The sequence below is a fragment of the Psammomys obesus genome, unplaced genomic scaffold (genome assembly GCF_907164565.1).
Source record: "Psammomys obesus unplaced genomic scaffold, mPsaObe1.curated_primary_1811, whole genome shotgun sequence".
Taxonomy (NCBI): Eukaryota; Metazoa; Chordata; class Mammalia; order Rodentia; family Muridae; genus Psammomys; species Psammomys obesus.
In genome coordinates this window covers 59963507-59977500 of record NW_026585644.1, presented here as the reverse complement: position 1 = coordinate 59977500, position 13994 = coordinate 59963507, and the positions used below count along the sequence as shown (strand labels likewise).

Below are 13994 nucleotides of genomic sequence, written 5' to 3'. Positions count from 1 at the left end.
ATAAATAAGTCTTTAGTAAGTTACAGCTGAGCAGCACTTTACCCATTAGGAGACTGGATCAGTTTTATTTTTTTTTTTAATTTTATTTTTCTTATTAGTTACATTTTGTTAACTCTGTGTCCCAGCTGTATCCGGCTCCCTCATTCCCTCCCCAATCCCACCCTCCCTCCCTGGTCTCCTCCCTGCCCCTTTCAAAGTCCACTGATATGGGAGGACCTCCTCCCCTTTCATTTGACCCTGTTTTATCAGGTATTTTCAGGGCTGGCTGCAAAGTCCTCCTCTGTGGCCTAACAGGACTGCTCCTCCCCTGGGAGGGTGGGGAGGTCAAAGAGCCTGCCCTTGAGATCCTGTTAGAAATAGTCCTTGTTCCCCTTACTTTGGAAAACTACTTGGTTACTGAGCTACCACAGGCTACATCTGAGCAGAAGTTCTAGGTTATATCCATAGATGGTCCTTGGTTGAGTATCAGTCTCAGAAAAGACCCTGTGCCCGGATATATTTGGTCCTTGTAGAGCTCCTATCTGAGCAGAAGTTCTAGGTTATATCCATAGATGGTCCTTGGTTGAGTATCAGTCTCAGAAAAGACCCTGTGCCCGGATATATTTGGTCCTTGTAGAGCTCCTATCCTTTCCATATCATACTAACTCCCGTTCTTTCATATGATTCCCTGCACTCTGCCGAGGGTTTGGTTATGAGTCTTAGTGTCTGCTTTGAAACACTGCTAGGTAGAGTCTTTCAGATGCCTTCTGCAGTAGACTCCTGTCATACGTTCAATGCACATCCCATCTGTCTTTCTAAACGAGGATTGATCATCTTCGCCCGTGTCCGCTCTCTTGATTATCTTCTTTAGGTGTGTAGATTTCATTATGTTTATCATATCTTGTAGGTCTATATAAGCGAGTATATACCGTGTTTGTCTTTCTCCTTCTGGGATACTTCACTCAGAATGATCTTTTCTAGATCCCACCATTTGCCTGCAAATTTCATGATTTCCTCCTTTTTGGTTGCTGAGTAGTATTCCATTGTGTAAAAATACCACAATTTCTGTATCCATTCCTCCGTTGATGGACATCTGGGTTGTTTCCAGGTTCTGGCTATTACAAATAAAGCTGCTACAAACATGGTTGAACAAATGTCCTTGTTATGTACTTGAGCAAATTTTGGGTATATACCTAGGAGTGGTATAGCTGGGTCTTGAGGTAGCACTACTCCTAATTGTCTGAGAAAGCACCAGATTGACTTCCAAAGTGGTTGTACCAGTTTACATTCCCACCAGCAATGGAGGAGGGTTCCCCTTTCTCCACAACCTCTCCAGCATGTGCTATCACTTGAGTTTTTCATCTTGGCCATTCTGATGGGTGTAAGGTGAAATCTCAGGCTCGTTTTGATTTGCATTTCCCTAATGGCTAATGAGGTTGAGCATTTCTTTAAGTGTTTCTCTGCCATTCGATGTTCCTCTTTCGAGAATTCTCTGTTTAGCTCCGTTCCCCATTTTTTAAGTGGATTACTTGGTTTGTTGCTTTTCTGCTTCTTTAGTTCTTTATATATACTGGATATTAGCCCTCTGTCAGATAAAGGGTTGGTGAAGATTCTTTCCCAATCTGTAGGCTGTCTATTTGTTTTGATGACAGTGTCTTTTGCTTTACAGAAGCTTTTCAGTTTCATGAGGTCCCATTTATTGATTGTTGCTCTTAGAGCCTGTGCTGTTGGTGTTCTGTTCAGGAAGTTGTCTCCTGTGCCAATGAGTTCTAGGCTGTTCCCCACTTTTTTTTTCCAACTGATTTAGAGTATCTGGTTTTATGTTGAGGTCCTTGATCCACTTGGACTTTAGTTTTGTGCAGGGTGATAAGTATGGATCTATTTTCATTTTTTTACATGTAGACATCCAGTTGGTCCAGCACCATTTGTTGAAGATGCTGTCTTTTTTCCATTGCATGGTTTTGGCTTCTTTGTCAAATATCAAGTATTCATAGGTACATGGGTTTATTTCTGGGTCTTCTATTCGGTTCCATTGATCCTCCTTTCTATTTCTATGCCAGTGCCATGCAGTTTTTATTACTGTTGCCCTGTAGTACAGCTTGAGATCGGGGATGGAGATACCTCCAGATGATCTGTTGTTGTATGGGATCGTTTTGGAGATTCTGGGTTTTTTGTTTTTCCATATGAAGCTGAGAATCTTTTTTTCAAGGTCTGTAAAGAATTGAGTTGTTTTTTTTGATGGGAATTGCATTGAATCTGTAGATTGCTTTTGGCAGGATGGCCATTTTCACAATGTTAATCCTACCAATCCATGAGCACGGGAGATCTTTCCATCTTCTGATATCTTCTTCGATTTCTTTCTTCAGAGACTTGAAGTTTTTCTCAAACAGGTCTTTCGCTTGCTTGGTTAGAGTCACACCAAGGTACTTTATGTTATTAGTGGCTGTTGTGAAGGGTGTTGTTTCCCTAATTTCTTTCTCAGCCTTTTTGTCTTTGGTATACAGGAGGGCTTCTGATTTTTTTGAGTTGATTTTGTATCCTGCCACTTTGCTGAAGGTGTTTATCAGCTGAAGGAGTTCTCTGGTTGAATTTTTGGGGTCGCTCATGTATACTATCATATCATCTGCAAATAGTGATACTTTGACCTCTTCCTTTCCGATTTGTTTCCCCTTGATCTCCTTTAGTTGTCTTATTGCTCTGGCTAGGACTTCAAGTACTATGTTGAAGAGATATGGAGACAATGGGCAGCCTTGTCTTGTCCCTGATTTCAGTGGGATTGATTTAAGTTTCTCTCCATTGAGTTTGATGTTGGCTTGCTGTATATTGCCTTTACTATGTTTCGGTATGTGCCTTGTATCCCTGATCTCTCCAAGACTTTAAGCATGAATGGGTGTTGGATGGACTTTGTCAAATGCTTTTTCGGCATCTAAGGAGATGATCATGTGGTTTTTCTCCTTCAGTTTGTTTATGTGGTGGATTCCATTGATGGATTTCCGTATGTTGAACCACCCTTGCATGCCTGGGATGAAGCCTACTTGGTCATGGTGAATGATATCTTTAATGTATTCTTGGATTCGGTTTGCAAGTATTTTATTGAGTATTTTTGCATCAATGTTCATAAGAGAGATAGGTCTGAAGTTCTCTTTTTTTGGTGGATCTTTGTGTGGTTTAGGTATCAAGGTGACTGTGGCTTCATAGAATAAATTTGGTAGTGTTCCTTCTGTTTCTATTTTGTGGAATAGTTTGAGAATTTGTGTTAGCTGAAGCCATCTGGCCCAGGGCTTTTTTTGGAGGGGAGACTGTTAATGACTGCTTCAATTTCCTTGGGAGATATAGGACTATTCAGTCTTTCTACCTGATCTTGACTTAATTTTGGTAGATGGAATCTGTCAAGAAAATTGTCCATTTCATTTAGATTTTCAAATTTTGTGGCATATAGGCTTTTGCAGTATGACCTAATAATTGTTTGGATTTCCTCAGTGTCTGTAGTTATGTCCCCATTTTCATTTCTGATTTTGCTGATTTGGATAGCTTCTCTCTGCTTTTTAGTTAGTTTGGCTAAGGGTTTGTCTATCTTGTTGATTTTCTCAAAGAACCAGCTTTTTGTTTCATTGATTCTTTGAATAGTTTTATTTGTTTCTAATTGATTGATTTCAGCCCTTAGTTTGGTTATTTCCAGCCATCTGCTCTTCTTGGGTATATCTGCTTCTTTTTTTTCTAGGGTTTTCAGTTGGGCCATTAAGTTGCTTGTATGTGATGTTACGAATTTCTTCTTGCAGGCACTTAGTGCTATGGACCAGTTTTATATTGGTTTGGAATCTAATCCATTTTATAACTGCATCTCTAAGAATTCTAGAAGTGATCACTTTTGAGCTGAATTTTGGGTTAAATATGTTGAACGTCTAAATATTCAATGTTCAATTTTCAGATGTGGTAGATTTAGTACTTTGAGTTTCTTATTGTTGTTTGTTTTTTTTTTTTTTTTGCTTTTTTTTTTTTTTACAAAGGGGATAATGATATTAAGACTCTTCTTTGAGCTAGGTATGATGACATGTGCCTGTAATCAAAGCACTCAGGAAGGCAGAGGGATCACATGTTCAGGGCCACACTGGGATACATAGAAAGACCCTGTCTCAATACCACCCCCAAAAGACTAATTTTGAACAAGTGATTTATCTGTTTCTATAGTCCACCAAATATAAATACAGCCCATTTGCTTTTTAGGGCTGATCAGAACCACATATCAAATGAATAAAAATATTCAAAAATCTTAATCATTTTTCCATTTTCCACCAAGGAATTGTAAAGTTATAGAGACCGAGCTCATCTCTTGCTCACATGTTTACATGGACCATGGGTGCCCATGTGTTGTCTAGTTCTCTGCCCAGTGGAAGCCTGGCCATACCAAGGTCAGAGTCTGTTCCCTGGTTGGTGTCCTTGTACAGGAAAGGGATTTGAGAGGCCTGGTATCTGCTGGCCAGGGGGAAAGGGAAAGCTGTCTGCTCACCCGGTGGCCCAGCTTTTCCAGGCCCATCTGCCACAGAGGAATAGTTCTCTTCAGCAAAACCTTCCAGAAGTCAAGGCTGAATGGGATCTCAAGGTCAGAGTAATTTGGAAAGGAACTACATAACAATCCCCTGAGAAATCTGTCACCCGTGTCAGTGGGCTAAAAGCTATGTCCTATGGAAGGGGATGGTTTGGTTTCCTTCATTCCATATGTGCTGTTTGACCCAGTTGCTGTAGAGCCACTCCTTGATCAACACACCTGTTAACACATGTTCTTTACAGCCCATATGGAAGGTACAGCCCAAAGCCTTAATTACAGCATGCTCTTTAGCAGGCTTGGTGGTGGCTGTTTTGCCCACCCGGACTTTCCAATAAACTACTCAAATTGAAATCTCTGTTCTGAACATAAAATCCTTCACATGATAATCTGCACAGTGCTCATTTTCTTTCCTCAAATCATCAGCAGCAGGAGCTAAACCTATCATTTGAAATAATTCTGTGCCCCAATGCTAATTATTGAGTCTGTGGTTCTGATAAAGCTGATACAACCCACCATCTGTGAACCGGGAGGAAGAAAAGTATGTTTTTATTAGGCATCTCTTGCATTAGGTCTCTTTGCTTTGTTGTCTAGATGCAAACAACTGTGCTTGCAGCAGGACATGCACAGTGGAACACTCCGGCAGAGCAGCAGGGTCTGTGCACTGCTCTGGCTCATTCTACACTTGATCTGTGCAGCAGTCCTTTGAGTGGACACATTGTCTTCTTCACCTCCTGGAAGAGGAACCAGAGGTCTAGAGAGAGGTCCAATAACATGATCAAATCAATAAACACAAATTCCGAGAGTCAGAACTCCAAGCAAGGCATTTCTGTGAAGGGCATACTCCAGCATTTCTCTGCCTATTCAGGGTCAGAACTGCTGACTGCCAGGGATCACAGAGATTCTTGACAGATTCTATTTCTGTGAGACAAAGAGTCTTTTAAATGACTGAGCTTTCAAGAAAGAAAAAGGGTGGAGCTGAAAAGATGGCTTAGTGGTTATGAGCACATACTGCTCTTGCAAAGGGCTTCAGTTCCTAGCATCCACATTAGGTATTTAAACAACCACCTGTAAATCCAGCTCCAAGAGATCCCCTTCTGACTTTCATGGGCACTCACACTCAATGGTTCATGTGCATACACACACACACACACACACACACACACACACGAGAGAGAGAGAGAGAGAGAGAGAGAGAGAGAGAGAGAGAGAGAATGGGGAAATAAACTAAGACTCAAACTGGAGAAATTTGTCTGTTTTGACACATCATCTCCTAGACTGACACTGACTCCTTTAACACCAAAATGGGATAACTAATACCTTTAATTCTAATTAGATTCAAGAACTAATTAAAAAACTTCCAAGTTCCAGGAGTGGTAGCCCACACCTTTAATCCCAGCAGAGGCAGAGGCAGCAATAGGTGGATCTCTATGAGTTCAAGGCTAGCCTGGTCTACATAATAAGTTCTAGGCCAGCCAGGGTTATGTTGAGAGCACTGTCTCAAAGAGGAGATGGGGGGACAAGGGGGAAAAGAAAGGGGAAGAAAGGAAAGAAATAAAACAAAACTCTAAAACTAACTTATAAAATTTATCTGGAAGCTGATTCTTTGGAAAAGACTTCAGGAACCAAAATCTGAATTAGTTTTCTATGAATTCCATAACAAACTGCCACAAACGTAGCAGCTTTAAACAATGGAAATGTATTGCCGTGCTGTGTTCCAGGTCAGAAGTCTGGACCCTGAATTAGGATTTAGATGCTGGCAGGCTATGTTCCTTAGCAGAGCCTCCAGAGAGGAATCAGTCACTTCCCAGCTCCTATAGGTTTTCTGCTCTCCTTGGCTCAGGCTTACCTGAATTCTAAGACTCTCTGACTACAGTGGCTTCTTCTTCCAGAGACTTACATACTTGAATCATCCTCCCATTTTGGATCCATAACCTTAATCACAGCTGTAAAGCCCCAGTGCAGTATGTCATAATGTAAACAAGTGTTCTGGGTATTTAGAACATGGGCCTCTTTGGATAGGGTGACATCATTCAACATTCCAGAGGCAATATTCTTGAACATGCCCCACATACACAACAAGCCTCAGTTTCTTCACCCATAACATGAAGGTAATCATAATACCTGTCTCCTAAGGTGGTAGGAAGGACTGTGAGTTCACATAAAAGAAGCCCAAGAGCAATGCACACTGGGCCAGTCAGCAATGCAGCTTCTCCATGGAGTGCAGGAATCCATTAAGCCACTGCTGTCTGAGTATTTCAGAGAGAAAAGTGTATAAAGGGATAGATATTGTTCATATTAATTGAATATATTTTCCCTGAGTGTTGTGTGACCTCTTCACACAAGGTAGAACCCAATGCCACTATAGTCATTCAGTGGTTAATGAGAACTCATGTTTTGTTTATTTTGAAGTCACAGAGATAGAATATGAGGAGGAAAAGAGTCTATATGATTTTTAGAATTGGCAATAACTATCTATATTCTGCCTTACCAAAATTTAGAGCAGGCATAAAGCAAGTGTTCCATGCTCTGTGCCATGGAGTGGACCCTCTGTCTCCTGGCAAAGAATGCATTGTTACAACTACATGAGGTGGGAACTGGATGCCTGTACCAGAGGGACATTGGGCAGAGAAGGCCTTCCTATTAAAGATGGAAGGAGACTGGGACCACCAAGGTCACAAAGGCAGCTCCAGGGAAAGCATAGGGAACTCTTGGAGGAAAGGCATAGGGAGCGCTTGGACAGCTTTTGTAGGGCGGCTTAGTTAATGGCCTTGCAAATATGTCCTATACGGAAAAGTGACAATGATTGGCTTTATTAACCAGTGAAAAGTTGAAAGGATGGTTTAATCTTCCATGTTATACATCAAGCTTCCTAATTGAGAGCTCTCTGCCCAATGGCAGGGTCTAGAGCCCAAACAGATGTTTATATTAGTTAGAGAAGGCTCTAGAAGTAAAACTTAATTCTGGATAGCAATATCCCTGGATGACAGGCTGGTTCTTTTAGATCAAGTCATAAGGGAAACCTCTAAGGAAATGACATTTCAGGTCAGAGCTGAATGACTAGAAGGAGTCATTGTGTGAAGATTGATGAAGAACATTCTGGGCAGAGCACAGAGCTATATGGAAATAACAAAGAGTTAGAGGAAGTGATGGAAGCAGGGAAGGGAAGGAGGAGTCTGACCAAGGATAAAGGATGGAGAAGCCGGGAGCCTCTGCAGTGGGGCATGGCTATGGAAGGACCTGGCCAAAGGTAGAAATCAAGAGTTAAGGGATTGCCTGTCTTAGCAGGGCTGCGTGTCTGCTCAGCGCACACAGGGACAGGAAACAGCTGGGTAAATGAGACTGAAGAGCAGGGCTTAGTGTCACTGCTGGGCAGGTGGTATCCATGGTCTTTGGGTGACTGAGGATCATGGTCCTGCCCTACATTTATAGTCAACTGGGAACCTCAGCTGCCCCAAGGCTCACGAGGGGCATGGCAAGCCCAAACAGGTATTTGCGGCATCCTGTAGCCAATGTAAAGAAACTTACTCTTTTTTTTAACTCTTTTTCATTTTTAGATTTTAGAAATCTTAGTTTTCTGCATCCTTCTGTATTTTCATAAAAGAAAAGGAATGAAGCACATAGTGATCCTGCTCACCCTCGTGGCACTCCTTGGTAAGCACTGTGTTCTGAGTCTAAGGGACTGTGCTAAGTCAGAAGGGAGGTTGGAAGAGAAATGCGTGGATAGGTGCTTGTACTGTTTCTGTGTTATAACTCTGACCCTTAAAAGGAAGTCTAAATTATGAAAATAAAAAGAATAATTGAAAATATTAAAAGGAAAAAAGTAATGAGCTCAATTTGGTAACAAGATCCATCCTGTTACATTTTTAACTTAAATATGGTTAATATTGAACATAAACATGAATAGCATGATTTTCTTAAACACTGTATTTTTCTCATTCTTTGTTTACTTTTGTCCCAGTGGCTCCTGGAAAGGTTTGAAACCTGGTGCTTAGATAAGCAACTGTATTTTAACATATCCCTTCTTCCTTCTTTCTTCCCCCATCTCTCTAGATCTTTCTCATCTGTTTACAGACCAATATTAGGAGAGCTCACTGCACATTCTGAGTAATTTTCTTTTAATAATGTATTTAAAACTCTTCCTTTAACACTTCTTTGCCATTAGATGGACCAAACTTGATGGCTGTCCTGATGCCATGGGATAAGCTGCACCTCACCGTACTAACAAGCTTCTGGCTTTTCATCTTCCCACCTCATCTCTTAGTCCTTTGGGCAGGAGGATTTGTATTTATGGCAGCTGCTTTTAGAAACAAATGTACCCTGTACAAACACCATCTGCCTGTGTCTTGCATCAAAAAAACATATGGAGAAATTTTGTATTTGTTTCTTTTCAAGTTACAAGATAGGGAGAGTAAAAGCAAACAAGAAAAGAGAAAATGTGTATCATATAGAAAAATACTGAAAATAAAAGTAAAGTATTAAGATCATATATAACAACTGTGAACATAAATGTAAATGAAATCACCTTTTTTGGAATTTTTTAAATTATTATTATTTATTACAATTTATTCCCAGCTGTTGCCCTCTCCCTTTTCCAATCCCACCCTCCCTCTTCTCCTCCTATGCCCCTCCCCTAATCCACTGATAGGGGAGGTCCTCCTCCCCTTCCCTCTGACCCTAGCCTATCAGGTCTCATCAAGACTGGCTGCATTGTCTTCCTCTGTGGCCTGGCAAGGCTGTTCCCCGCTCAGGGAGGGGGATGGTCAAAGAGCCAGCTCTGACATGACTGAGTTCATGTCAGAGACAGCACCTGCTCCCCTCACTAGGGAACCTACTTGGAAACTGAGTCTATGGGCTACATCTGAGCAGGGGTTTTAGGTCCTCCTCATGCATTGTCCTTGGTTAGGGTATCAGTCTCTGCAGGCCTCCCGAGGGCTCAGTTTTTATGGTTCTGTTGCTCTCCTTTTGTAGCTCCTGTCCCCTCCAGTCTTTCCATCTCCCCCTTCTTTCATAAAATTCCATGCATTCTGCTCAGAGTTTGGCTATGAGTTTCAGCCTCTAATTCAATACCTCGATGAAACCACTTTTTAAAAAGAAAGATTTTCGAAGTAAGTCCTAATGATTGTTTGGATTTCCTCAGTGTCTGTAGTTGTGTCCCCCCTTTCATTTCTGATTTTGTTGATTTGGGTGTTGTCTCTCTGCCTTTTAGTTAGCTTGGCTAAGGGTTTGTCGATCTTGTTGATTTTCTCAAAGAACCAGCTCTTGGTTTCATTGATTCTTTGAATTGTTTTATTTGTTTCTAATTGATTGATTTCAGCCCTGAGTTTGATTATTTCCAGCCGTCTACTCCTTTTTGGTGTGTCTGCTTCTTCTTTTTCTAGGGTTTTTAAGTGGGCCATTAAGTTGCTTGAATGAGCTGTCTCGAATTTCTTCTTGAAGGCAATTAGTGCTATGAACTTTCCTCTTAGCACTGCTTTCATTGTGTCCCACAAGTTAGGGTATGTGAAAAATAAGGAAATCATGAAATTTGCAGGTAAATGGTGGGACCTGGAAAGGATCATCCTGAGTGAGTTGACCCAGAAGCAAAAAGACACTCACGGTATATACTCACTCATATAAACATACAATATAGAATAAACCCACTAAAAGCTGTACATCTAAACAAACTAAGCAAAAGAGAGGACCCTAACTAAAATGTTCAATCCCCATCCTGAAAGGCAAAGAGGATGGACATCAGAAGTAAACGAAAATAGGAAACAACCTAGGAACCCGCTACAAAGGGCCTCTGAAAGCCAGAAGAAAACAGGAAACAACCTTGAAACCTGCCACAGAGGGCCTCTGAAAGCTTCTGCAGTATAGACTGTCAAAGCAGATGCTGAGCCTGATGGCCAACTGATGGGCAGAGTGAATGGAGTTTTATGTAAGAAGTGGGAAATAGTAAGAGCTGGAGGGAACTGGAACTCCCCAAGCAGAGCAACAGAACAAGATAATTTGAACACAGGGAACTTCCCAGAGACTCATACTCCAACCAAGGACTATTCATGGAGATGACCTGGAACCCCTGCACAGGTGTAGCCCATGGCAGTTCAGTGTCCAAGTGGGTTCCATAGTAATGGGAAGAGGGACTGCCTCTGACATAATCTGATTGGCCTGCTCGTTGATCACCTCCCCCTGAGGGGGGAGCAGCCTTACCAGGCCACAGTAGAGGACAATGCAGCCACTTTTGATGAGAACTGATAGACTAAGATCAGAAAGAAGAGGAGAACCTCCCCTATCAGTGGACTTGGGGAGTGGCATGCATGCAGAAAGGAGAGGGAGGGTGGGATCGGCAGGGGAGGAGGGAGGGGCTTATGGGGGGATACAAAATGAATAAAGTGTAATTAATAAAAAAAAAATAATAAAAGATTTAAAAAAAAAAGAAAGATTTTCAAGTTGGGCTTCAGAGAAACTCTCAGTTTAAACTTCAAAATGGTTCTGAATTGGATTTAGTCAATATGTGTGGGTGCAGCTGTGTGTGAGTTATTGAAACAGACATACACACACCTGCTGTCTTCTAGAATGGGTCTGTTCAATGTTCCCTCCTCCTCAGGTCCCTACACCTGCCATGATTAGCACACAGTGCTAGTGCTGGGGCCTCCCTCAGGAACAGCCCCATCTCTAGTCAGCCTTGCTAGGTAGGAAATGTCCTGAGTCTGTATACGTCTGTCCTTTACCTAGAGTTGTGTAATATATGCCTAAAGCAGAAGAAGGCAGCTGTCGTGGTTTCCTAAGTTAAAAACCAGGCAATAACTATTAAATACTTCTGACAAGCAAGAGTATTCTGCTAAGAAGAGATCTAGTCTTGCTGGTCGTGGTGGTGTACACCTTAAATCCTAACACTCAGGAGGTAGAGGCAGGTGGATCTCTGTGAATTCGAAGCTGGCTTGGTGTACATGGTGAGTTTTAGAACATCCAGGAATACATAGTGAGACCCTATCTCAAATAAAAATTTAAAAATAAGTAAAGAGTCTAGTTCAGAGGTGCATCGTGTCTAGTATGGGATGAGAAAATCTCGGAGATGTGCACTAAGAGGTAAGAGGATTAGACATCTCTCTGTGGAACACAAAGAGGCATACAAATGTATTTACAGTATTTGGACACTTATTGTTGAACTGGACCATCTAATAATGAATCTTTATCTCCCAAAAACAGTGTGTCCCTCCTTTCCTATGGTATGTGTCATTTACAAATACAGATTTCATAATTGGCCAACCAAAAGGTCCTTAATAAATTCCAGAAAGTTGAATACAACAAATCACATTCACAGTGAAATAAAAACAGAAAATAATTACAAAACTAGATACTTATAAAAGCTTGCCTCTGTAAGCATTAATAGTGTCCAGCTGCAGCCTCACAATGCAAAACCATGTTTAGTTGCAGCACATAGATTCAAGATCATTGTGAAAATGCTTAATATTAAAGCCTGCAAATGGTTGATTAATACTATGGTCACAGAAAATTATTGTTCTAGGTGTAAACCAAAATCACACTCAGCTCAAGAAGTAGTAAAAAAAAGAGAATAAATAAAAGGAAGGTGGAAAGTAGTAGTTGATTAAAATAATGGCAAAATTTAATGAAATAGAAAACATAAAAACAGCAGACTGAGAAAAAAAAACCTAGGAAGCAGATCTTCAAAGACAATGAATAAAATAAATTCTTCATCAGAAAAAAAAATCACAAACATTCAAAAATACACAGGAGAGATAGATGGGTGGAAATACAGATAGACATACAAACACATATTTAGTAAAACATAAACAAATTGCTTAGTTTTTTCCTATATAAAAATTCATAACTTATTGTTAAAGGAAAATAACGGTGGAAGAGAGGAAAGAGTTACTCCAAAGCCAGGCCCTAAAAGGAAGTTGGTCTAGACAGTGCCAAGGCAATGTCTTCAACCTTTAAGGGGACATTGTTCTGATGCTGGGACCATGCAGACACAGGAAGAAATCTTTTACTTTTAAAATGACCAGATAATGCAGACCTCCAAATCTGAAATATATATATTTCAGATATATATATATAATAAAATATATATATATTCACTATTTGTGATATATATATATAGTGAATACTATAAACTAATTTCTCTGCCTAATATTGATACAAAAATCCTAAATGAAATATTAACAGTAGGACCCAGAGAAAGCTGAGCCTCAGGACCATGAAGCCTGATGAAACTGGGTGATTTCTTCTGTGGCATTTTCACTTGCATTCTACTTACATGTTTAATACATTGCTGTGATCTTAGCTTCCTTGCCAGAGTAATCCCATGAAGATACGAAATGTGTATTTTATTTGTACTATATTTACCTAGAAGAAAGCCCAGTGAGTGTTCAATAAACATCTAAGTTAACTAAGAAAAGATGATTCTGAGAGAAACTCATTATTGGAGCCAGGGAAATGGTTCAACAGGTAAAGGTATTTGCTGCCGAGTCTGAGGACCTGAGTTCAGTCCCTGGGACTTATGAGAAGAAAATTTTGTATAGTTGTCTCAATATATGTCAAAAGGCACATTAAAGTTTAATATCCATTTCTGCTAAAGAACTGGGTGGTGAAATACTAAAAGTTTTCTTATCAAAGTAGGGAATGAGGGGGCAGGGGCTCTCCCTTTCCCCCCAAAAAGGAAGAGGGGAGAGGAATGAGGGGTAATGGGGGACTGGGAGGAGGAGCGGGAGAAGGCACCCACAGGATGTAAAGTAAATAAACTAATATAAAATTTAAAGATAAATAAAGTAGAGATAGCCTGTGCACATCTCAATGTCTGGACATTTTACAGTGATCACTAATGACTTAAAAAAAAAAAAGTTATAGAAATCATGCCGGATTTGAAAACTTTATACTGTTATATAAAATGAAGAAAGTAGCATACAATGTACTTCCCTGTACATGATTTGAAGTGCGCGTGAGGGGCTGGAGAGACAACACAGTGTTTAAGAGCACTAGCTGCTCTTCCAGAGGGCCTGGGGTGAGTCCCATGGTGGTCCGCAAACATCTGTAACTCCAAGCATCAGGCGTGCATGTTATACACAGCCACACATGCAGGAAAAATATCCATATACAGAAAACTAAAATTAAAAAAAATGAGAAGGCACACATGAGACAAAGTTTGAGGTGAATAAGATGGGTTGGAAGTGTCCGGGTAGTTTTGTCTTCATTGTTGCTCTAATAATATTGATTGTGTAATATATCAAAATATCTATAATCTCAGTATTTCAGATATGGAGGCAGGAAAATCAGGAGTTCAAGGCCAGACTCAGCTTGAACTTGAGGCCAGCCTGCATTACATTGAGATCCTATCTCAAAAAAAAAATTTTTTTTTAAGAAAAAGGAGGAAAGAAGAAGAAAAGGAGAGAGGGAGGGGAGGGAAGAAAAGGGAAGGGGAAACAAGAGAGTCTCCAATGAGTAGCTGGCTTTGCCTGTACTTGATGAT

General features: G+C 40.6%; 1 protein-coding gene across 2 annotated transcripts in view; it reads left to right on the top strand.

The window, feature by feature from the left end:
• The window catches only part of Nipal2 (NIPA like domain containing 2), a 99315-nt gene that overhangs the window by 71070 nt on the left and 14251 nt on the right, over nucleotides 1–13994 (top strand). For both annotated transcript variants that reach the window (XM_055620181.1, XM_055620189.1), the window contains one exon: nucleotides 8080–8176. In XM_055620181.1, coding sequence (XP_055476156.1) covers nucleotides 8080–8176 — 97 coding nt within the window. The remainder of the gene's footprint in view (nucleotides 1–8079; nucleotides 8177–13994) is intronic.